Here is a 24,395-nt window from a genome sequence, read left to right on the forward strand (position 1 = left end):
CTGCAATGATATTAGCTAGTCCTTCTGTCTCGCCGCATTATCTTTAACTGATGAGGAGCATTAAAAATTTCAGCTACCTGTGCGCCCCAATCTATGCAATTTGTTGAGGATATTGGAAAGATACACTGTCAGTAATGGGTTGAATTCAATAATCGGTATATTTTTCATGAACTAAAGTATGTAAGGGCTCAAACATGAAGGCAGGGACTGCAGGCCTCTGACCTCTCCTCTACACTAGTCTTCAGTAGATACAGAGGTGCTGATGTTGGACAGGGGTAGACAAAGTCAGAAGTCACATGTCACTAGGTTATAGCTCAAAGCGCTGCTCCTTTGTCAGGTCGCTTCACGTGATGAAGGAACAGCACTCCAAAAGCTTGTGATTTCAAATAAACCTGTTGACCTATAACCTGGTGTTGTGTGACTTCTGACTTCAACACGCCAGGTCTGTAGCTTCTGATTGAATATGTCTGTTTCATTCAAACTAGGAAAAAAATGGAGTTTTTCTACATGGATGAGCTTTACTTGGTTTATTTGTCTTTTTTCTTTCTTTTACTGTTTGGATGTGAGAGACACTGGTAAGGCCAGGACTTGTTGGTGAATCCTATTCGCTTTTGGTAAAATTACAGTGATCCATCATAATTTTGTCATGAGCACGTACTATAGATACATCTGTAGCACTGTTAAGGAGGGAATATTGAAGAAATGCTATTTTGAATTCTAATTTATATTCATCCTTAATTATTATGGGTAAAATTGAGTTTTACTGCAATGTAAAGTCAATGGACAAGGGATTCAGATACTGTCCACCGTGACCCCCTTTTTGTGCTAATGTTGTGACCAATTTCACCTCATCCTGCTAAAAGAAAAGCCAATGTAGTACAAAGAAATTGTGGCTGTTATATCTCTTCTCCCAATCTGCCCCTGAAAAGCATTACACTCAAATTTTCTGTACTTTTCAGGTGTCTCCATCTGACTATCCCTGAAGATCGCACAGCAAAGCAAATTATGTGCAAATTAGAGTCAGATGGGAATGTCATGATGAGGCTATACAGGCTGTTGGTGAGGTGACTTTCAGAATACTGCATTAATTTCTGGTCTTGTTGTTACAGGGAAAATATTGTTAAACTTGAAAGTGTTCAGAAAAGATTCGTAAGGATGTTGCCAGGATTGGAGGGGTAGGCTGAACAGGCTGGGCCTTTTTTCTCTGGAGTGTCGGAGGCTGAGAGGTAACCTTACAGAGGTTTATAAAATCATGAGAAGCATGGATAGGTTGAATAGCCAAGGCCTTTCACTCAGCGTAGGGTAGTCCAAAACTAGAAGATGTAGGTTTAAGATGAGAGGATATAGATTTAAAAGGGACCTGAGGGGCAACTTTTTCATGCTGAAGGTGGTGAGTGTTTTGAAGAAGTGCTTAGAGGAGATGGTGGAGATGGGTACGGTTACAAAATTTACAAGACATCTAGATTGGTAAATGAATTTGAAGGGTTTAGAGGAACATGGACCAAATGCTGGCAAATGAGAGTAGATCAGTTTAGGATATCTGGTTGATGCAGATAAGTTGGATTGAAGGGTGTGTTTCTGTGCTGTATAACTCCATGACTCTCTATTTCTGCACACTGATTTCTTCTCAGCTAAAGGGCATGTGCAGTTCCTAACAATTTTTATTTTAATCACGGAACAATGATGCTTTCTCCAGAAACCAAGCAAGTGCTGCACTTTGACTGGAAAGAAAAGCTTCTCGGAGTCATGGAATCATAAAGTCACACAGCATGAAAACAGACCCTTCATCCAACCAGCCCATGCTAATCATGTTCCCAAACTAAACTAGTCCCATCCACCTGTGCTAGACACATATCCCTCCAAACCTTTCCCATTCATGAACTTATCAAAATGTCTTTTAAAACCGGGATCCAGTACTTCCTGTACCTCTTCATTCCATGCATGAACCACAGCGTTGAAAAAAAATTGCCCCTCGTGTCCTTTTCAAATCTTTCTCCTCTCTCTTTAAAAATATGCCCCCTGGTTTTGAACTCCCCCAACCTAGGGAAAAAGACCCTTGCCATTCACTTATGACTTTATAAACCTCAACAAGGTCACCCCTCAACCGCCTACACTTTAGAGAAGAATGTCCTGGCAGCATCCTGGTATATAATTTCTGAACCTTCTCCAGTTTAATAATATCATTCCAACAACAGGGTGACCATACTGCACACTATTCCAGAAGAGGCTTCACCAATGTCCTGTTTCAGTGGAAACCTCTTCCTGTTTCTGTGCTGTAACTATGCATGCCCACATTTGTTTCCCCAGTATCTATACTCATTGTTTGGCAGCATAGTGTTACCCTTTCACCAGTTCCTTCTAAGCTAGACTGACAGTCAAAGATTCTTGCTCAGGATGCTTCTGCAATTTCAACTTTGCAAACAGCAGCAGTTACTCTCATGGGGATAAATGTGAAGACTGGAGATATATTCATGATACTTTCTTACTGACATGCATGAATTTTTTAAAAACTCATCACGATTCATCCAAAGCTAAGAAAACAAAAAATCTGCTCCTACAGCACTGAAATTTAAGTCTGTCTCTTCTGACAAAGCATTTCCATTGTGTCTGCTTCTTTATAGTTGCAGTGGGCTTCAAGGCCCAGAGATGCCTGTATTTCTGGTTTCCTTCCTGTCTCTAAGTAGTACCCTCACTGCATTCATGATGTACCTAGAACATTCGGTTGATTTATAATGCCAAGAGAAATCACTTTGGTTGAAATATACTACCTGATGTCAAAAAGCTATCAGAGAGAAACGGTGAATTTTTGTTCTCATTACTTGTGGGACAGCAGTTTTGTCCATGATTAAAAGAGCACTATCCGAATACACCAGGTCGCTGCCCTTCAGTGTCTCATCAGGATTTTCCAAGAAGTCCAGAGACCGTATTAGGCATATACTTGATCTAGCTAGCAGCCCAGTAACAGTACTCTAGTGAGTGTTCCCAATGGTCTGCATTATTTTGCTCATCTCATGGATCACTAGAACATGAGAGATCTTGTGCCAAGAGGAATTTTGAGTGCACTTCACTCCAGGCATTAAATAGGGAAAAAGGAATAAAAGTCATGCTTTCTCTGTACTGCACCAGTTTTTCTAGCAGTATTTGGGATTAAAAGAAAGAGCAAAATCTACTCAACACCTGTCTAATGAAAGATGAGCTGCATTACCAGAATAAAATAGGGCTGATTTTTCCCTATTTTGCCTGCGTCAATTTCAGGAATTTCTCAGAGATTTCCCCTCTGTGAGCCCTGGTGATTTTTCTCTCACAATTTCCATGCTGTCACCTCTTGATGAGCATATCTTCTGTGTAGTACTGCTCTCGTGCAATCTTGCACACAACATGCATATTAGTACTCACTGATATTGGGACTTAATATGTTCACACCTCAAAGCCTTATATAAACCCCAGGTGCCCACTACGTGAAATGCTGCCATCCTGGGTCAGAGAGCTGTCCAAGATCCAGACTGCACTCCGGATCCTTGTGCAGTCCAGAAGGATAGGTACCACCGTCTTCTCTCCGTTACGTCACTCTCTCTAACTCTGCAACTGCAGCCACCTCTCACTGAGGCATGTGATTTCCCATTCTCATACTTGCATGCAGTGTCATCCATTAACAGCTCTCACTCATCCCATCTATGTATTCCACCTCCCCCCCCCCCGAACAACTAGTCCTTCCTGCCCTCTGTTACTTGCTCACTCACTTGAGACATCTTAACATCTTTATTTTCTGAGAAGGGGCTAGCTTCCTAACTGACCAGAAGAACTGTTCCCTGTAGACTTGCAGATATGCCTATTCAATTGAAGTACATACAATGTGTTTACCAGATAAACGGCTGTGATATGCTGTAGGTGTGACATTGATGTAGTCTGTGCCGTACAACCTATTTAATTGCCTTGATAACAAGGTGTAGAGCTGACGAACACAGCAGGCCAAGCAGCATAAGAGGAACAGGAAGGCTGACATTTTGGGTCTAGACCCTTCTTCAGAAAACTGATTTTTCTGAAGAAGGGAACAGGCCTGAAAAGTCAGCCTTCCTGCTCCTCCGATGCTGTTTAGCCTGCTGTGTTCATCCAGTTCTACGCCTAGTTATCTCAGATTCTCCAGCATCTGCAGTTCATACTATCTCTATTTAATTGCTTTGTCTGTTCTGTGTTGGAAAGCATGGTAAGTTACCTGGCTTTCTGCCTGCACAAAAGTCGTCAACACAGAGATGCTATGAGCATCCAATCAAGCACAAAGTGAATGTTAATAAAGCAAGCTGAGAGCTCTCAGACCAACCTATTCTGATTCATGTGATGGCTGCCTTTCTATGTGTATAAAGTATCCTCACATTAGCGTCTCAATACAAGGAGCCAGTAAGCTTCAAAATGTATTAAAGCGCTGAACTGTATTACAAATGAATTGGAGTTGTGCCATGATGATGTCAAGAGATTAGTGCTATGGAAATACAGAATTCCATGCGTGGAGGGTGCAGGTAGTCCATAAGACCATAAAAGATAGAAACAGGATAAAGCCATTCAGTGTCTCGAGCCTGCTCCATCATTCAATAGGATCATGATTAAGCCGACATTCCTCATGTATACTTCCCTGCCCATTCCCCTTAGATTCTTGATTATTAGGGGAATCAAAAATTATCTATCTCTGCCTTAATTATAAACAAGAACTCTGTTCCCACAACTCTCTTTGGCAAGGAGATCCAAGGTTCACAGTCCTCTGAGAGAAAAAATACCTTGTCTATCTTAAATTGGCACCCTTTTGTTTTAAGGCTATGTCCTTTGGTCTTAGATTCTCCCAAGACAGGAAAAATCCTGTCAGCAATTACTCTGTCGAGGTCCATAAGGATTATATATATTTCAGTGAGATCTCCTCTCATTCCTCTAAACTCCATTCACTGGAGTTTAAACCTGTTTGGCCTTTGCTCATAAGACAATCCCTCCATACCAGGGATTATCCTCATAAACTTTCTCTGAACTGCATCCAGTGAAGTGATATCTTTCCTTAAATAAGGGGACCAAAACTACTTACAGTACTCCAGATATGGTCTCAGCAGCACCGTGTACAGTTGTAGTAAGGCATATACACAATGCCCCTTAAAGTAAAGGCTAACCCATTAGCCTTTCTGACTACCTGCTGCACCTGTGTGCTAGCTTTCTGTTTTATGCACAGGCACCCCAAGACCCGTTTGTGTTGCACCTTTCTGCAGTTTTTCTCTCTTTAAATAATAATCTATTCTTTTGTTCTCCCTTCCAAAATGAACAACTTCACATTTTCTCGCATTATACTCCATTCGCCAACTTATTGCCCACTCACTTAACACTATCAATATCTGTGTATAAATTGTTTGTATCCCTCTTACAACCTGCCTTTCCACCTATTTTTGTGTCATCTGCAAATTTGACGACCAATTCATTCACTTCTTTCCTACTAGTCATTAATATTTTGTGTAGCAAACAGTTGTGGTCCCACCACTGATCCCCGTGAAATGCCAACCTGAAAAAGAATCCCTCATCAACACTCGCTATGTGCTGCCCATTAGTCTTTTCTCTCTCAATACCAATATAACGCCATGGGCTGTTTGTTTATGACTTAACCTTTATTCAGGTACCTCATTGAATGCTTACTGGAAGATCAAAGCAATACATCTGCTGTTCCCCTCGATCTTGGGGACCGCTTTGCAGAACACCTCCACTCAGTTCGTAATAAACAACTGCACCTCCCAGTCGCGAACCATGTTAACTCCCCCTCCCATTCCTTAGACGACATATCCATCCTGGGCCTCCTGCAGTGCCACAATGATGCCACCTGAAGGTTGCAGGAAGAGCAACTCATATTCCGCTTGGGAACTCTGCAGCCCAATGGTATCAATGTAGACTTCACAAGCTTCAAAATCTCCCCCTGCCCCACTGCATCCCAAAACCAGCCCAGCTCGTCCCCGCCTCCCTAACCAGTTCTACCTCTCACCTATCCCCTCCTCCAACCTCAATCCGCACCTCCATTTCCCACCTACTAACCTCATCCCGCCTCCTTGACCTGTCCGTCCACCCTGGACTGACCTATCCCCTCCCCACCTCCCCAGCTATACTTTCCTCTCCACTTATCTTCTCCTCTGTCCATCTTTGGTCTGCCTCCCTCTCTCTCCCTATTTATTTCAGAACCCTCTCCCCGTCCCCCTCTCTGATGAAGGGTCTAGGCCTGATACGTCAGCTTTTGTGCTCCTGAGATGCTGCTTGGCCTGCTGTGTTCATCCAGCTTCGCACTTTGTTATGCTGAATGAAATTTTTTTTTAACTTCACTCTTGCTTCTTTTGCAGTTTGTTTTAAATATATACCCTCTTCTTCTTGTTCCTTTTGTGAACAGGAATGGTTTCTCCCTTTTTACTGTATCCACCCTGATTGTGACTTTGTGTACTTCTATCAGATACACTTTCAACTTTCATCTCTCCAAGATTAACAGCCCCAACTTCTTAAGTTCCTCATTCATGGAGCCATTCTTGTAAACAGCTTCTGCAATTTCTCCAATGTTTCACATCCTTCCTATAATGTGATGCCCAGAACTGTACATTGTACTCTAGCTGAGTTGTAACAAGTCCTTGTTCAAGTTCAACATTACCTCTTTGCTCTTATATGCTAAGTACCTATTAATAAAGCTGAGGATACTTTTGCACTTGTCCTGTCACTTTGAATGAAATGTGTATATATGCACAGAGGTCCTTCTGTTCCTGTATCTCCTTTGGAATTGTATCCCTATTTTAGATTGACTTTGAATGTTCTTCTAAACAAAATGCCTCACATCGCATGTGGAGGCTTTGGGAATATCTGGTGACCAGATGGTACGTGAAGCTGACCATGTCTGCCATAAGTTGTGTTCCCTCTCATCACTTGCCATTTTCTTGATGTACACTGCAATGAAAAATGGCTTGGACAGTGCCTAGGGTGGGAGTATTGTAGGGGCCCATGACGAAAGTTGACAAAATGGCCACTTTGGGCTTTTCAGCAGACACAAGATGGCTGAAAGGCATTGGCAGCTATATATGGCAGACTTTCACAGCCAGACTTGTGGAGTCTGGATAGAGTTGCTGGGTAATGTTGAAATTACTGCACTGAGACAGTTATCCTGTCATCAACTCACCTTTTATGCACATGTGCACAGCACATGTGCTCTGACCAGCCAGCTTAGAACCAGTCCATAGAATGAGGAGAGACTCTGAATCTCCTATTCATATGTCAGCCAGGGCTCACTGATTGGCCCAGTTTAACAGCCCAGTCAGGGATCTCATTCTAGTCACTACAAAGATATTACAAGATCCTGTGGTAATCATAAAAACGTCCTGGTGAGGAAGAAAAGACAGAGGAATTTAAAATGATTTCAGTAGATAGGGAGCTCTAAACACAAGTATTTTGGTAAAGATTACACTTGAAAGAATAAAAAGATACTTAGGCAATGAAAAAAATCCTGCTCTTTCAACTAGAGCAGAAACAGCAAATGGTGTAAACAGACAACCTATAAGAGAGCAGAAGAGGTTGTAAAGCATGGAAAATAAACAATTGCAACTTCAGTGCAGATCCTTCCATTCCAAGACTAGGGGAAATGATGGCAGTAACAATTATAAAATAATGGTTACTGTGACATCATGTTCTGCTGTACATTGAAAATCCAAATAAGTTTCTTTTAGAGACTTGGTGAAGTTGTGCAAGTGACTGAATTTCACCCTGATCAAAAGGAATTCCATAGAAGCGATCTTTTTTAGTAAAAAGATTTAGTTTAGAATTGGGACAGTGAGGTTTATCCAGAATTAACCTTCTGGTTTAAAATGAATGCACAGCGTGCAAATAGCGATTGTCATAAACTGCAGCTGTAAGACAGAGACTGTTTGATCTCCGAGGGTCAAGTGAAAGAGAAGCTGTCCCCAATTTGATAGTCTTGTTAAAGAACTATAACATTACGTATGACTATATAATTTCATATTGGAACTGAGATTACAAATTTTATGACAGTTAGTAGAAATTAGCATCATTTAGTACCATTTGTAGTAAGTTTTAGTAGGGAATTTGGAAAAGTTCTTAATGAAAAGTAAATATCCAGTTTATTGGCAATTAACATGATGTAGCTGCAAATGTCTTAGGAGTATGACTGTCAGATGCATTATAAGATCCTAAAGACAGATGGAGGTATCTGGTAAATATCATGAGATTATGGGAGGTTCTAGGGCTGTCTATAGAGTTGTCCATCATTGATTGTGTGTTTACAGGGTTAGATGTATAGTTTATTGGATGTGACTAAAAATGACATCAATGTTGCATGTGATCATTGTAGCATGAAATGTATGAAAGTGCTGTACTTCGTTGAGGGAACCAGAGTGTCCTAGAGAGGGACCTCTCCCGCACTGTATGGTAAAGAGTTGTGAATAAAGGTTGCTTCGTTCTACTGAACATGGGTTTCAAGATTCCTCTTTAATATCTCTCCTTCCAACAAGCACAATTTGTGTAACTTTGATGCATAAACATGTGCTGTTCATGCCTGCTGGACACTAGGACATTGAAGTCTCAAATACATGAGCAAACATTTCTTCACAGATATACAATGCATGCCGAATGAACCTGCTCATGTGTCAAAAGTTGATTACACGCAGATGGCACTCTGCTTTTCGTACTAGCCAAAGTAACATTCCCACCTCAATAAAGCAGAAGTTAGCTTCAATAACTTAAAAAAAGCATATGTTTGGCAAAAACACTCAGTCATTTGTGGAAGCTGCAAGGGTGATATGGATGAGGGGAATATTGTTGCATCATAAGTTGTGCAAGTATAATGATGGCCTGTAACGAAACTAGTAGAAAATGATTCCATTAATTTAGGCCTGGATGAGCAGGGAGTTGGAGCATAACAGGCACTTCCTTTTGGATGTAATGTTTTGGTCACTCAGCTGGTGCCATACCTCCTACATGTGGTGGACATGCACTAGAGCCGTGGTAGAACTGAAAGTAGGGCTGCTGAAGGTCTCTTGGACCAGTCTAGGATGGGGATACCTCCAGCACAGTCCAGATAGACTGTGTTGCATGATCCTGGCATCCTATGTTTTGCCCAACTGAAGCAGGTGAACTGATAGGTACTGAGGAACCAGAGGAACAGAAGCGTTCATCTGAGGAAAAGGATGTGGACATTATCTAGAGAAAGCTGTCTTTGTGGATATCAAATCTAGTTGCATTGGACTCTATAAAGTAGATCGGGCCTGATTGACACCTGGTTCCATTAGATGTTACGTGGATATAGAAGACTATCATGGAACATCAAGGCCAAGATGCAAGCAATTTGCACGTATGTGGGTGTGCACTCTTGGTTTTTTTTTTAATTTCCTTTGTGTTCCCTTCTGATGGCTATCAATAAAAGCTCATGTTAGGACTTGCCTAAATGCTTCCTGTACGTGATATTACCCGACTGACAATGGCAAGATGTGAGTGACTACCATGCAATAAACAAGAAGTATTGGGATTTAGAAGTTTTTCAGATGGACGCAGCTAAAGACTAGTAAATTGTGGCCTGGTAGTTTTACAATGACTAAGGCAAGAATGTAGGGTTTTGTGTCTGAGGTGGTGTCAGCCATATTGTTTATTTGCCATGAAATGTGGAGTTTTGCGCCCACTGTGCCATTACATTGCTGGTAAGGGGTAATGCTGAATTGGCAACGTTTGTCAGCTACACACAGTAGTTTCTCAAAGATGGCATGCTTGCAATGTTGCCAATCTTTCAGTCAATATCTGGTGAGTGGTGAGTTTTTCTAAGAGCAGCATGTGGTAAGATAGGGCTTGAATCATATGAGGGGAATATTGGGTTGGGGTAATTATTTCTCAAGGCAAGTTAGTAAGATGCGGGAAAAATCTTGCTGGCCCTTGTGGTGAAAAATCCTTTAAGAAAATTGGTACAACTCTTCGCCAAAAAAGTGGTATGATTCAACTTTATAAGTCTTACATTACAGTCTATGTAACATAACTGTTTTTAGAGTGAACTACCTTGTGGGTTTTTATGAAACATAAATCTGAGAGTTAACATAATCTAAAGCAAAATAAATTATTTAAACCATTTAAAAGAAAGCACATGACCTTCACTGTGTTAAGTGCATGTCAAATGAAATTTGACTGATCTGCTGAGGTAGGACTGTTGGATTTGTCTTTCAGATGCCCTATACTTGTATCCTGTAAATGTGCAAAGTTGTTCTCCCTCTGTAACAGAGGATTGAGTGTTTGAAAGCACAACAAGCTGTGTAGTTGATGAATGAGTTGCTATTTACTCAGCTTCTTAGAGCAGCTGTGGAAATGACACACAATCCCTTGTTACAAATAATATTTCTCCCGTGCAGATGTCATATAGTTTCTTTGTTATACACATGCCACCTGAATAACGTAAGTTTTTTGTGTGAAGTATTGTGCACATTTGTGATTCTTTGGATTATGTTGATAAATTTTGAAATCACTAGAGGGAAAACATAGAACTACTATTTATATTGTAGGATTACATTTTAATTATTGTACAGGCTTGGAAAAATATCTCTCCAAGGCCCATTAGATTATGATCTAATTTAGTATTTCCTACATGTGATGTAGTAATGAGTTAACGAATTGATCTCTTTTTTTCTAGGCTTATTTTTGCAGCTAAATAGAGGATTGATCACAAGAGAAAATAGGAACAAGAGAATTTTCATAAAGTCATCCATTCATTGAAAACCACTTGCTGTTGATATTTGATATCAATTATTAGAGGGAAAGTAGTTCTTTAGGATGCTGCGCTTCGATTGAGATGAGTGCACCCTCTGCTATGCACATTGGTCTAGCTTGCAGTCTGCTTCTATTTCATTGGAGATCAACATGTTGCTTGAGCAATACAGTTTAAATGTGCTCCCTCAGCTGCACCTTGCTGACTGTGTGCCAGTTAATTGAGAGTTGAAAAGCATAATTGCTTATTTCTACGTGGCAAGACACAATGAGGAGAAGAAGATACTTACTTAATCGAACTGATGATATCCCTGTCAAACAAAAGTCAACTGACTGGCTCTATGAGTCGTATTACTGCATGAGCCAGCAGCATCCTTTGATTGTTTTCTTGCTTTTGATTGTGATGGGAGCCTGTTTGTCACTACTGGCTGTCTTCTTTGCTTCAGGGCTGGTAAGATCCTTTCTGTTTCAATATGTTCTGAAATTATTTATAAAATAGGTGACGTTATATTTTGAATTGTTATAATGAAATAGGCATTATTGTGTTCATGTGTTACAAATATCTAAGTTTGTGTCTAAATAGTATATTTAATGTAATTTACACATTTTAAACAGGATTACGATTTTTCCGCACATGTCAACAAGTATCATTGTATAAAATTATTTATCAGTGAAAATTACCAATAATCTGGATTAAAATATGTTGTCCAATTGCAGGGCCTCGTAATAGTTATTTCCTGATGAAAATCCAAAGAATGCTTTTCAAGATCGGTGATATGTGCTTATGGTGAATGCAACATCCAACAAATTACAAAGTTCCTGTAACTTTTACATCATGTAGACAGGAAAAATTGAAGGGAAAGGCCTCAGGCTGTCAATTTTGTAAATTATAGAAGTCTATGATGTGAGAATTTTAAAGATATGAATTTTGAAAATAGTGTAAAAATTTTGAAGAAAAAAAAAGTAGTGCTCTGAATACAATGAATAATCACTTTAAAAGAATATGCAGAATTAATAATCTGTTTTCGAAACTTACTGCAACTAAGAGTTTTGTGAACTACAGGTATTCCTCATCATTGCCTGTTCTAAGACATAATTATTACAGTGTCTGACAGAAGGTTGTTTATTCCTCGTTCTGTCTTGTCCAACTTTTTGATAAAATTGTGTTTATTTCCAATGATACTAGAAGCAACTGTTTCCTAATGTGTGCTAACCTAATAATTTTCAAAACCTGCAACAATACAGAATTGCATTAATTGCCATGGAGAGGGCAGGAGTATAATAGCCTTGAAAGTTTTCTGTGTCAAGTGGCATACAAAATAGAGTCACTGTGTACAATTCATAGATAGGAGACCAGAATTGTGCGATATCATTACATGAAATTTTAAAAGAACAGTACAAATGGCAGGAGAAGGATGTTTTCCTATTGCAACAAAGAGGGTTAAAATTATAATTTTCCCTAAAAGTAATATTCACAAAACTTACAAGATTAAATTTAAAGGTGTCCACATTTACAAATGCCTTCTGTAGCAGCACATAGAAAAGCCTATGGTCAGAAAATGAAAGGTGTAATTGTGTCTTAATCATTCACTTGCAAACGCATACATTCATTTCCTTTTATATAATTTGTCATTGATTTTAAAAATATGTACTTTTTGCTGTAGCTTGCTTTCTCAGTCTCAGGACATCTTAAAGCTCTTTACTGTCAATGAACTGCTTTTAGACATGCAGTATCTGAAGCATGCGGAATGAATACATTGTGTTTTGTAATCTGAAATGTAGTCAAGAGATCTTTCTTAGTATACACGAAGCAAATTTCAAAGCACCAAAGAGAAATAGTTTTGCAAAAGAACCACACAAAAGATTATTGAGTTTGAGCGAACGCAGGAAAAGTATCAGAGCTTTTAGGAAGCAAAACTGGAATGGGGACAAAATAAATAGAAAATGATAATCTTTTGATGCTGAAATTTGACTTGGACCAAGACTAAGAAACACAATAATAATTAAAGATCTATGAATTGTGCATGCTACGTCATCTGCAAGGCCTGCTATTATCTTAATCCCTTTGTTTTACTAAGATTTTAACATTTCATTTTTGTTAACAGTGGCATGAATATAGTATGAAAATCTCTCAGCTGAGCTTTTAACTACAAAGCAGGTTGCACCCAACCAATGACACTGAACCCCAACTGCTGGTATATTGGAGCAGTAGTACTGGCCCAATTCTAAAAGCCAGAGCATGCACAATTTCCTTTAATTCAATTCTGCAACAAAGTTACATCTTTATGCACAAGAATATATTTCACTTCTTATATTGGTAAACAATGTGAGTCAAGTAGATACGATGTATGAAAGAGACCATCTTTCACCAATTTCGCCACCTCCAGCAGGATGCCATCCCTCCCTTCCACTGTCAGGAACAGTTCCCTCCATGACGTGCTGGTCCACTCTCCCTTGGCACCATTTCATGAATTGCAGAAGGTGTAACTTGCCCATTCACCACCTCCCCCACTTACTATCCCAGCCCCCCAAAATACCTTCTTGGTAAATCAGTTTCACTTGTACTTTTGTTTTAATCAAGTCTACTGCATTTGCTGTTGACAGTGTGATCTCCTTTATATTGGCAAGTCCAACCTTATAGAGGTCTATAAGATCATGAGGTGCATCGATAGGGTGAATAACCAAGGTCTTTTTCCAAGGATAGGAGAGCCCAAAACAAGAGGGAACAAGTTTAAGGGAGAGGAAAAAGTTTTATAAAGGACCTGAGGGACCGGTTTTTCACACTGAGGATGGTGCATGTATGGAATGAGTTTCCAGAGGCAGGTACAAGTACAACATTTAAAAGACTTTTGGACAAGTACATGAATAGGAAGGGCTTACAGGGATATGGGTCAAGAACAGGCAAATAGTTCATGTTCAGTTTGGGATACCTTGTCAAAATGGACAAGTGGAACAGAAGTAACAGAGATAATAGGAACTGCAGATGCTGGAGAATCCAAGATAATAAAATGTGAGGCTGGATGAACACAGCAGGCCAAGCAGCATCTCAGGAGCACAAAAGCTGACGTTTCGGGCCTAGACCCTTCATCAGAGAGGGGGATGGGGTGAGGGTTCTGGAATAAATAGGAAGAGAGGGGGAGGTGGACCGAAGATGGAGAGAAAAAAAGATAGGTGGAGAGAGTATAGGTGGGGAGGTTTTTTCCCGCAACACATCCCTCACACCCCGCCCCCACCAGAACCGCCCAAAGAGGATCCCCCTCGTTCTCACACACCACCCCACCAACCTGCGGATACAACGCATCATCCTCCGACACTTCCGCCATTTACAATCCGACCCCACCACCCAGGACATTTTTCCATCCCCACCCCTGTCTGCTTTCCGGAGAGACCACTCTCTCCGTGACTCCCTTGTTCGCTCCACACTGCCCTCCAACCCCACCACACCCGGCACCTTCCCCTGCAACCGCAGGAAATGCTACACTTGCCCCCACACCTCCTCCCTCACCCCTATCCCAGGCCCCAAGGTGACATTCCACATTAAGCAGAGGTTCACCTGCACATCTGCCAATGTGGTATACTGCATCCACTGTACCCGGTGTGGCTTCCTCTACATTGGGGAAACCAAGCGGAGGCTTGGAGACCGCTTTGCAGAACACCTCCGCTCAGTTCGCAACAAACAACTGCACCTCTCAGTCGCAAACCATTCCACTCCCTCTCCCATTCTTTAGATGACATGTCCATCATGGGCCTCCTGCGGTGCCACAATGATGCCACCCGAAGGTTGCAGGAACAGCAACTCATATTCCACTTGGGAACCCTGCAGCCTAATGGTATCAATGTGGACTTCACCAGCTTCAAAATCTCCCCTTCCCCAACTGCATCCCTAAACCAGCCCAGTTCGTTCCCTCCCCCCACTGCACCACACAACCAGCCCAGCTCTTCCCCTCCACCCACTGCATCCCAAAACCAGTCCAACCTGTCTCTGCCTCCCTAACCTGTTCTTCCTCTCACCCACCCACCCACCCACCCCAAGCCGCACCCCCATCTACCTACTAACCTCATCCCACCTCCTTGACCTGTCCGTCTTCCCTGGACTGACCTATCCCCTCCCTACCTCCCCACCTATACTCTCTCCACCTATCTTCTTTTCTCTCCATCTTCGGTCCGCCTCCCCCTCTCTCCCTATTTATTCCAGAACCCTCACCCCATCCCCCTCTCTGATGAAGGGTCTAGGCCCGAAACGTCAGCTTTTGTGCTCCTGAGATGCTGCTTGCCCTGCTGTGTTCATCCAGCCTCACATTTTATTAAGTTGGACAGAAGGGTCTGTTTCCATGCTGTATGACTCAATGACTCTAAATACAGGCTGGCTGACTGCTTTGCAGAGTACTCTTCTCTGAGTGTTGGACCTTCCAGTTGCATACCATTTCAATAAACTACCTCGCTGTCATCCCAACATTTCCGTCATGAGCTTGCTGCACTATTCTAATGCAGGACAATGCAAGCTCAAGGAACAACGTCTCATTTTTCACTTAGGCACTTGACAGCCTCAAAGTCTTAATATTGATTTCAATACTTTAGAAACTGACCACATTATGTCCATTCTTAATTATGGAGAATGAGAAAGATATAAAATGCGTGTTAATTGAGGGCTTTATTCTTACATTCTTTCCCCGTTCTCGTCTTGCCCCTTCCCCCAACAGCTTTGTCTTGTTCAAAAACAATGTTGCTGGAAACGCTCAACAGGTCTGGCAGCATCTGTGAAGTACATAACACAGTTAACATTTTGGGTCCGGTCGGGTCCAGTGACCCTGCTTAGCATTTCCAGCAACTTTGTTTTTGTTCCCGATTTACAGCATCTGCAATTCTTTCAGTTTTTATTTAGCTTTGCCTGTTTGTGCTTTGTTTTAGCAGGCAGGACCCATTCTTTCCCTTTCATAAAAGTAAAATAAAGAACTGCTGCTGCTGGAAGTCTGAAACAATAACAGAAATGGCTGGAGAAATTCAGCAAGTCTAGCAGCAGCTGTTGAGAGAAAATTGAGGAAATGTTTTGAGTTTAGTGAACCTTCTTTTTATCACACCTTAATTTACACTTGTTTAACATCTCTTTTTCTCTTTCTCCATCGTTAACAACCCTTTGTCTTTTGCTCTGGGCTTCTTCCACTGTCAAAAGTATTTAAAATAAAACATTTCCAACACTTTTTAATTCTGAAGAAGTTACACGAGACTAAATGTTAATCATGTTTCTCTTCATAGATGCAGCCAGATCTGCTGACAAAATCTAGTCTTCTCTGTGTGTGTCATACGCAGCCAGGTTACAGTCACTATACTCTGGCTTGCTCCAATATTTACTACACCCCTCTGTGTACAAAGCCCTGTGTGCAATCTAAATGCTATTTAAAATCAATATTATTCATTGTGAAGACAGAAAAATAAAACAAAAAGTATGAAAGAATTAAAGGCAAATAGTTATAGGGAAAATGAAAGAAACATGAAAGTAAAATGTTAAATTATGCAAAGAATAAGTGAAAGGGACAGTATGAAAGAAAATATGACCCAGAAACAGAAATATATATCTACTAAAGGAGAATGATATCAATAAACTCATAAGAATTAAGAGCAATCCATAAGATTAAGTCCAATTTCTTTTTTGTGCCACATGTAAGAAACTCTCAAACTCATTTCATGACACAGTGCAGAGAGGAAATATTTTGTCAAATAAATAACTTGAGCTTGAGAAAACGAATTCTGAAAATATGCTGAGTAGTCTGATTTCACAAACTGCAGGGATTTAACTGCTAGTGTTACAGCACAATATCCTTAATGAAACAACCTCAAAGAGGTGTTTGCAAGCTGAAATGTTGACATTGTGTGCTCCTGAGGCATCAAAGGCCACGGTGGGTCTCTAGCTGAGCCATGACTGCTATGTGCTGCTCTAATAGGTGCCTGCTCTCGTAGTGACCCATTCCCTCAGCTCTCTCAGATCTTAAACTGCATATCCACAGACCTTCCCCACCATCCACACTTTCATGGGTCTCTCCCATTTCAGCCATGCCCACCTCAGCTCTTTCAGATCTCCCTGAGGTTTGGTAGCAGTTTTAAATCCTCAACTTGGAGGGCTGGTGGGAAAATGTTTGAGAAACTCTGCCTTAATGAAGTTAAGTGTTGGCATAGAATCTGCAAGACAACTGTGGCCCGTCTATGGCCCATAACTATCTGTAGACCAGTTGATATAGTTGTTAATTTTACAATGATGGGCTGTCACAACCCATATGCTGAAATAGGTACAACCATTGAACGTGTTTTATTCCCTGGATGTAAATCTGGAATTCAAAGCTGGAATTTCAGTGCAGGATTAACTGGTGCAACATTTAAACTTTGCACCTTCTGTCTTAAAAATTGGCTACCTACCATTAAACCAAAGGCTTCCTCATATTCTCTTTATTTAGTAACTAATATCTATTTTTACATTCCGAAAATAATTTCCCAGATCCTCTGAAATCCATGGAAAACTTAATTTCTTTATAAAAAATTCACAGTTACCATCCTCCAATGTTTCTGAGCAATCTTCTGATGGAGGATCCTTCAAAACTGATTCATGACATGAATATTCAAAGAGAGCACTTTAGCGAATCTGTGGAGAAGCTACTCTCCCTTATCGGCACTAGCTGCCCTACCTTGGTAAATGTAAAGATTAAATGTTCCAAACCTATTTTGAAAATCTATGGAAAGAAATTAAGTGCAAAAGCTAAGTGTGCAGGGGGGGTAGTGTAATAAGGGATGAGTGTGTGAGGTAAATAGGCAAAGGGGTAGGATGTCCAGTGGAGGTGGTGATGGATGCGTAGTGTAGTGGGTGTGAAGGGCGGCAAGTGGGTAGCATCATTGAGTGGGATGGATAGGTGGGTAGAATAGAAAATGGATGAAGTGGGTAAGTGGATGGGGGGGGGTAATAGGGATGTTGGAGGAGTTGATTATTGGATAGGTTATTTTTTGACTAATATTCAGATGAATATGGTGGAATTGTCCAAAATCTCAGACTGCAACTCAGAATTGAAGCTTTACTGGTAGGCATGGGAAATAAGGGAATTGCTGATGAGAAGATTCAGACTTCCTAGTGGATTCTTTCTGATGGGTCCAGTCGCATTTGAATGGAGTGTTGCATTTTACTGACTTATTAATGTAAACTCCTTATAAATAAGAACTGAAGAAATCAGAGCAGGAGTAGGCAGTTTTGTCCTTTGAGCCTCTTCCACTATTCTGCAAGATTATGGTTGATTTTCTACCTTGATCCTATCTTCTTACAATTTCCTTTAGTTTGCGTGGTACACAAAATCTATCAACAGCAAACCAGAAAATAATCAATAATTGAGCATTCACAGCTCTGTAGGGTGGTGTGGATTCCAAAATTCACAACATCTTTAGTGAAAAAATTATCTCAGTTCTAAATGTCCAGTTCTTTTTACTGAGATAGCAACCCCATTTTCTGGATTTATTAGTCAGCGAGGAACTTTTCTCAGTGTTTGCCCACTGTCATCTTTCAGGAATTTTATGTTTCAGTTAGATCATCGCTTATGATTGGGAATGCTAAGGAATCTAGATTGAATCTACTCAGTCAATCCTCATAGGACAATCCTTTCAAACTAGTGAACCTTGATTGCATTCTGTCTGGTGAGTGTGTCCTCCTGTAGGTAAGCAGGCCAAAGCTGCACAGAGGTGTTGCTCCAGCAATACCCTGTATAATTAAAGTTAGGTTTCTTTATTTTATAAATAAATTATTTTGGAATAGAAAGCTAACATCTAATTCGCCTTACTAATTGCCTGCTGTGCCCACGTGTTAACTTTCTATGATTCATGTGCAAGGACATCCAGATCTCTCTGAATACAAAGCATTTTCTATTCTTCTACAATTCAAACATTAATCTATTGTTTTATTTATCCTGTTAAAGTCGATAAGTTAACATTTGCCACATTGTATTTGCGTCTACCATGTTCTTGGCCAATCTATCTACATTGTTCTGCAGCCTGTTTGCACCCTCCTTACACTTACTTTCTCATGTACATAATAATTTATTGTTAGCAATTTGGATATATTTTATAATCCTTTCATTGAATTTCGAGATAGTCACACTTTAAAGTTCAAATTGCTCGACTTTCATTGAGTGTATTTTTTTTAGGCTGCATTGTGGCTGGTAGACTGGAACATTGTTGCTTGGTGCCTGACGGGTAGTGCCCTACATGTCTATTTACGTAACAATTCATTTTAACTCTTTACCAACAATGTAACACAAAGTCATGAAAATACGTTGTAAAATGCTATGGCCCAAGTACTGACCGCTGTACATCTCAATAGTTTCATCCTGTCAAACGCAAAATAGCCTGGGATGGTATCTTTTTAAAGGTTTTTTCTTGCAAATTTAGATATACTACATCCACTAGTTCCCTCTTATTCATTTTACCAGTTACTTCCTTAATAAACTCTGACCGATTAGTCAAATGCATTTTCCCTTTCATAAATCCATGCAGCCTCTGTTTAATCATATTGTGATTTTTAAGTGCCTAATAATAGATTCAAACGTTTCGCCTACAAGTGATGTTATTCTAACTGCCTACACATCAACATTTACTAACTTCCTCCTTTTTATAAATAATAGGATTGTGGTTGTCACCTTAAAATCCTAGGGAAGTGTTCTCGAATCTGATGAGTTCTGGAATGTTAAAAGCAATCCATCCACTATTACCATATCTTATGATTGAGAACCACTGATGTTGTGTGGCTGGGATAGTTTGTTGCCATCTGATGAAGTGTCCTGACCCGAAATGCTGACTGTCCTGTTCCTTTGATGTTGTCTGACCTGCTGTGTTCCTCCAACTCTACGCTGTATTGAGTCTGACTCCAGAATCTGCAGTTCTTGCTATCTTCCACCACCAAACCTTCTTTCTATGCCAAGTCTAAGCACCTGTCTAACTATCAGTAGCAAAGGATGGTCTATGAGAGGGTCTTTGTAAGAAGAGGTACTTGTCTGACATAACAAATCTGGACATTAAGGATGTAACTATGATCATGAAACCACTGATTTTCGGAAAAACCCATCTGGTTTATTAAAGTCCTTTAGAGAAGGTTTGGCCTAAATGTGACTCCAGACCCACAGCAATGTGGTTGACTCCTAACTGTCCTGTGTACAGTTAGGGATAGACAATAAATACTGGCCAAGCCAGTGACGTACTCAACCCATGAATGAACTTAAAAAAGTGTTCTTTATTGCAGTGATAGCAATAGTCAGAATTAATATTAATTAGTAAGGCATAATTACAGTTATCAGGAGTCGGGTGTGTTACTTCTGTCACCAAGAGACTTTGTGCAAGACTAACTTATTCCCTACCCAAAGATTGTGTGATATCATCAGGTTTGGTGGAAATAATGCAACTTCAACATAACATTTCAGAACCATTATCTAAAGCAACAACTAACTGTGCACTGTCTCTTTTAAAACCCTAGATTTCAATCAGGATTTGTTTTACCTTATTCTACTAATTTCTCCAGTGTGGTACTTTTAATTTGATTGAATACTAAATTCCTCAGTCTTCCTGTACTTGTCCTTCCCCAATTTAATTTATTTTGTTTTGTACAGAGAAGACAGATCTAATAGTCAGAATTTCTGTCTCTACCAAGATTCAACTAGCATGCTGGCTTTTCCAACCCCTACTCCTGACACTAGCCACTTTTAGATCAGACTTGGAGCCCTGTACATCTGTCCATGCCCACAAGGCAGGCAGCCATCTATACTCATTGAGTTTTTTATGTGCAGTTGAAGGCCATTTAATTGTGTGGGGGCAAGCATTCATCAATAGGCCAATGTGTCAGCACTCCACTCAGACTGACAGGTCCGCTATGCCTGCTAAGTTGAGGATACAGCCAAAGGCCATCCTTTGGTGGGATTCCCCATTTACCCCTCCCAATGCTGGCCCCCAACTCGCCCCAACCACCACAGTTATGTTTAGTCTTTTTAAAAAGTCCTTGTTGATGAAAGGGCACCTTCATGCTGAACTGCCCTCTCAGTTCTTAGCCTTTTTCTACGTCATGTGGTTCCTTTCAAGCTGAATGCCTCTAAATGATTCTCTGGCTCTGATCGCTCGCTTACCTGTTTTTATCTGGATACAGAACCTGTCCCAATGCCAATTGAGAAGTCTCCCCTTCTGCATCACACTGAACTGTTTGCTCAATTTCAGTATCCTGATTTCTGTATCCTATTTCCTAAGTGAAAATTCTGTTTAAAGTATTCATTTAATAACTGCCATTTCCTTAATTACTCCCCACTATAATTGCACATTTATCTATCTCTGTGACAGTCACTAACATTAATCTATTCCTATTTATATAACTATGGAGATTTTTAAAACCCCTGCCACTACAAGATTATTAATTGTGCAATGTCAAAGGCTCAATGTAAGATCCAAAATAGTCTGTACCAAGTGAAATAGTTCAGTTCTGGAGCTTCAGTAAAGACTTTATTCTTACATGTTGTCCATCCCTAACTGCCTTGAAATGAGTGACTTGCAGGGTTATTTCAGAGGGCAGTTAAGAGTTGAGCACACTGCTATGGGTCTGGATTCACATGTAAAATGGCAGATTACTTTCCTTAATGGATTTTAGTGAGCCAGATGGGTCATTACAACAATTAATAAAATTTCATGTTTACCAGTATTGACAAAGGGGGGGGGAATTGTACCAGGTTTTGAGTGACATGGATAAGATGAATTGGAGAATTAGGTGAGATGATTGGCGAAGCTGATCTTAATGATCACCCTGTCATATTTTGTTCACATTTCTTAAGTGGCATGGCAAGCTTTCCCCTCTTGCAGCAGTGAGTTCCCAACTGACAATCATCATTCCTTGTTAAATACTCCATTAACAACCCAACTTGCCACAGGATGTGATCTTACAAATTTGCAATACAAACTAACTAACAGGAAAATGTTACATAGAAATCTGAGCAGAATTTTGGCTTGTTTAGTTTGTCATTTGCTTTAAAAAGACTTCAGTCTTTCCCCACTGCCAAACTGCAGAAAAGAACATGGTCCACTAATAGCAGCTGCACGTACCCTTCCACTATGGACCATATCAGTCCACTTTCAGGGTGCCATTGCCGCCATCTTGGCATCCTCCAGTGGCACTGGCACTGCAGTCTGCAAAGGCAGACTGGATTAGCAGGGCACAACAAACAGTGTACAGCTGCATCAGCCACAAGTACTGCACAGTGAAAGGGACCCATTAGATAGCGTGGACCAGGCTGCTTACCAGGGCTGCACCTTTGCTCTCTCACTACGCATTCACCTGGTGCCTGCATTTGATGCTTGTCATACATCATCATCCAATGTGCCCGGTCAGTGGCCAAGAGGTTCAGTGCACTACAAACAGTCTATGGGCAAAACAGATTCAGGACAACCATAGAAATGATAAAGCATAAGAATTCATGAAACATAATAACAATTGGCATAATAAAAGTTTGGAAGTTTGAAAACCGTGCTGCAGTACAATTAGCTCCAGTACTCCACAGATGAGGTAGAGGGAGCCTGCTCCATTGTGGAGCACATTGGCATTTGAAATTTGGTTGAGTGGCATCAGTGAGATTTGTGTCTGAATAGGCTTCTTGCCAGATCCAGTTGACCCTTCTCAGCTGGAACTTCCAGTGGTTGGAGGGGGTAGGCAGCGTGGAAGTGGAGGGCCCGTTCATCTCCCCAGTCTCTTGAGTGTTGAGGATCTTTTAGGTGACCCCTCCTGTAGATGGGTTCCTCATGGCACCCTTTCTGTCACCTGTGAGGATGGAGTACCTGGACTAAGCTCATGTCTCACCATCCCACTCTCACCCCACCAAATTGCCCATGGAAGTAGACAGACTGCTGTAGAATCAGGATAACAAGCAGTGTATTGATAGACTGACTGCATCGCTCCAGCCTCTTAGCTTTGAGGCCAGAGCCTCCTGGACACCTGCTTCTCCTTCCTGTCCATCTGGGATCAAGTCCCTTACTGCTGAGACCACAGGGTCACCTCCTAGTATGGGCCCAGCAGTGGTTTCCAGCAGTGGCTTGGGATGTTTCTCCCTTACATCTGCTGACATTTCGGTGTTGGAACACACTGTGCATCAACGTAACCACATTGAGCTACCCTCATTCATGTTGTTGGGATGTCCAAGACAGTGTAAATGAAGGCTGAGCCAATGTGTACACACTATTAACCGCGGTTGACAAGGACATCTCCTATGCAGGAGATGCCTTGGGAAAATGGGTCACCCTGTAAGACACAAGAGCAGAAGGCACTGCTGCCAGTAGTTAGTATTGATGTTTGAAGCCTGGTTAATGTAGTTGTTGCCATGGGAGGATGAGTGTTACTTACTCAGGTGTTTGGAGCATTAATCTTTTGCCATCACTGAATCCTCCACCATTAATATTCTGGGGATTACCATTGACCAGAAATTCAACTGGTCTTGCCATATAAATATAGTGGTTTCAAGAGCAGATCACAGGCTAGGAATACTGCAGCGAGCAACTCACCTCCTGATTCCCCAAAGCTTGTCCGTCATCTACAAGATACAAGTTAGGAGTGTGAAGCAATAGTCCCCTCTTGCCTGGATGGGTGCATCTCCGACAACAGGCTCAGTGGTTAGCACTGCAGCCTCACAGCACCAGGCACCCCGGTTCGATTCCCGCCTCGGGTAACTGACTGTGTAGAGTTTGCACATTCTCCCCGTGTCTGCGTGGGTTTCCTCCGGGTGCTCCGGTTTCCTCCCACAGTCCAAAGATGTGCAGGCTAGTTGGATTGGCCATGCTAAATTGCCTGTAGTGTTCAGGGGTGTGTGTGGGTTGTAGGGGAAGTGTCTGGGTGGGATGCTGCAAGGGGTGGTGTGGACTTGTTGAGCTGAACGGCCTGTTTCCACACTGTAGGGAATCTAATCAAACACTCAAGAAGCTTAGGACAAAGCAGCCCACCTGATTAGCACCACATCCACAAAATGCTCTACCTCCATCACTGATGCTCATTCAGCAGCAGTGTGTGTGCTACCTACAATATGCACTGCAGAAGTTCACTTAAAGATCCTTAGACTGCAGCTTCCAAACCCATGACCACTACCATTTAGAAGGACAAGGGCAGACGATACAGGGGAACACCACCACCTGCAAGTTCCCTCCAAGCCACTTACCATGCTGACTTAGACATCACCTTTATTGTCACTGGGTCACTTTCCTGGAATTCCCTTCCTAAGTGTTTGTCAACTCACAGCATGTAGTCTGCAACAGTAAAAGTAGGGAGTTCACCACCACCACCTTCTCAGGTAACTAGGGATGGGCAATAAATGCTGACCAGCCAGCAATGTCCACATTGCATGAATGAATTGAAAAAAATGAAGCCTGTCTCACATTGCTACTTTGCAGTCATCCAGGAGTCACTTTTCCACTAACCGGATGCCGACCACAAATGAGTATTGTGATGAGTTTCAGTGCCAGCCTGATGCCAGGCTTGGAGTTCATATGCCTCAACAACAAGCAAACCACATCAAACAACATGTTCTGTTGACCATGAGCAGGCTGCTCATGGTGAAAAGCTTGTACTGCAAAACTCAGAAGATGATATCCACCATTAGATGCAGTTCTGTTACTGA

The 24,395-nt window shown here is 41.3% G+C and overlaps 1 protein-coding gene across 3 annotated transcripts in view; it reads left to right on the plus strand.

The window, feature by feature from the left end:
- The window catches only part of LOC125448020 (adenylate cyclase type 2-like), a 591,455-nt gene that overhangs the window by 163,727 nt on the left and 403,333 nt on the right, over positions 1-24,395 (plus strand). For all 3 annotated transcript variants that reach the window (XM_059653944.1, XM_059653945.1, XM_059653950.1), the window contains one exon: positions 10,670-11,194. In XM_059653944.1, the coding sequence (XP_059509927.1) occupies positions 11,012-11,194 (183 nt within the window). In that variant the 5' untranslated portion in view covers positions 10,670-11,011. The remainder of the gene's footprint in view (positions 1-10,669; positions 11,195-24,395) is intronic.

This window comes from Stegostoma tigrinum, chromosome 2, assembly GCF_030684315.1.
Source record: "Stegostoma tigrinum isolate sSteTig4 chromosome 2, sSteTig4.hap1, whole genome shotgun sequence".
NCBI classification, from domain to species: domain Eukaryota; kingdom Metazoa; phylum Chordata; class Chondrichthyes; order Orectolobiformes; family Stegostomatidae; genus Stegostoma; species Stegostoma tigrinum.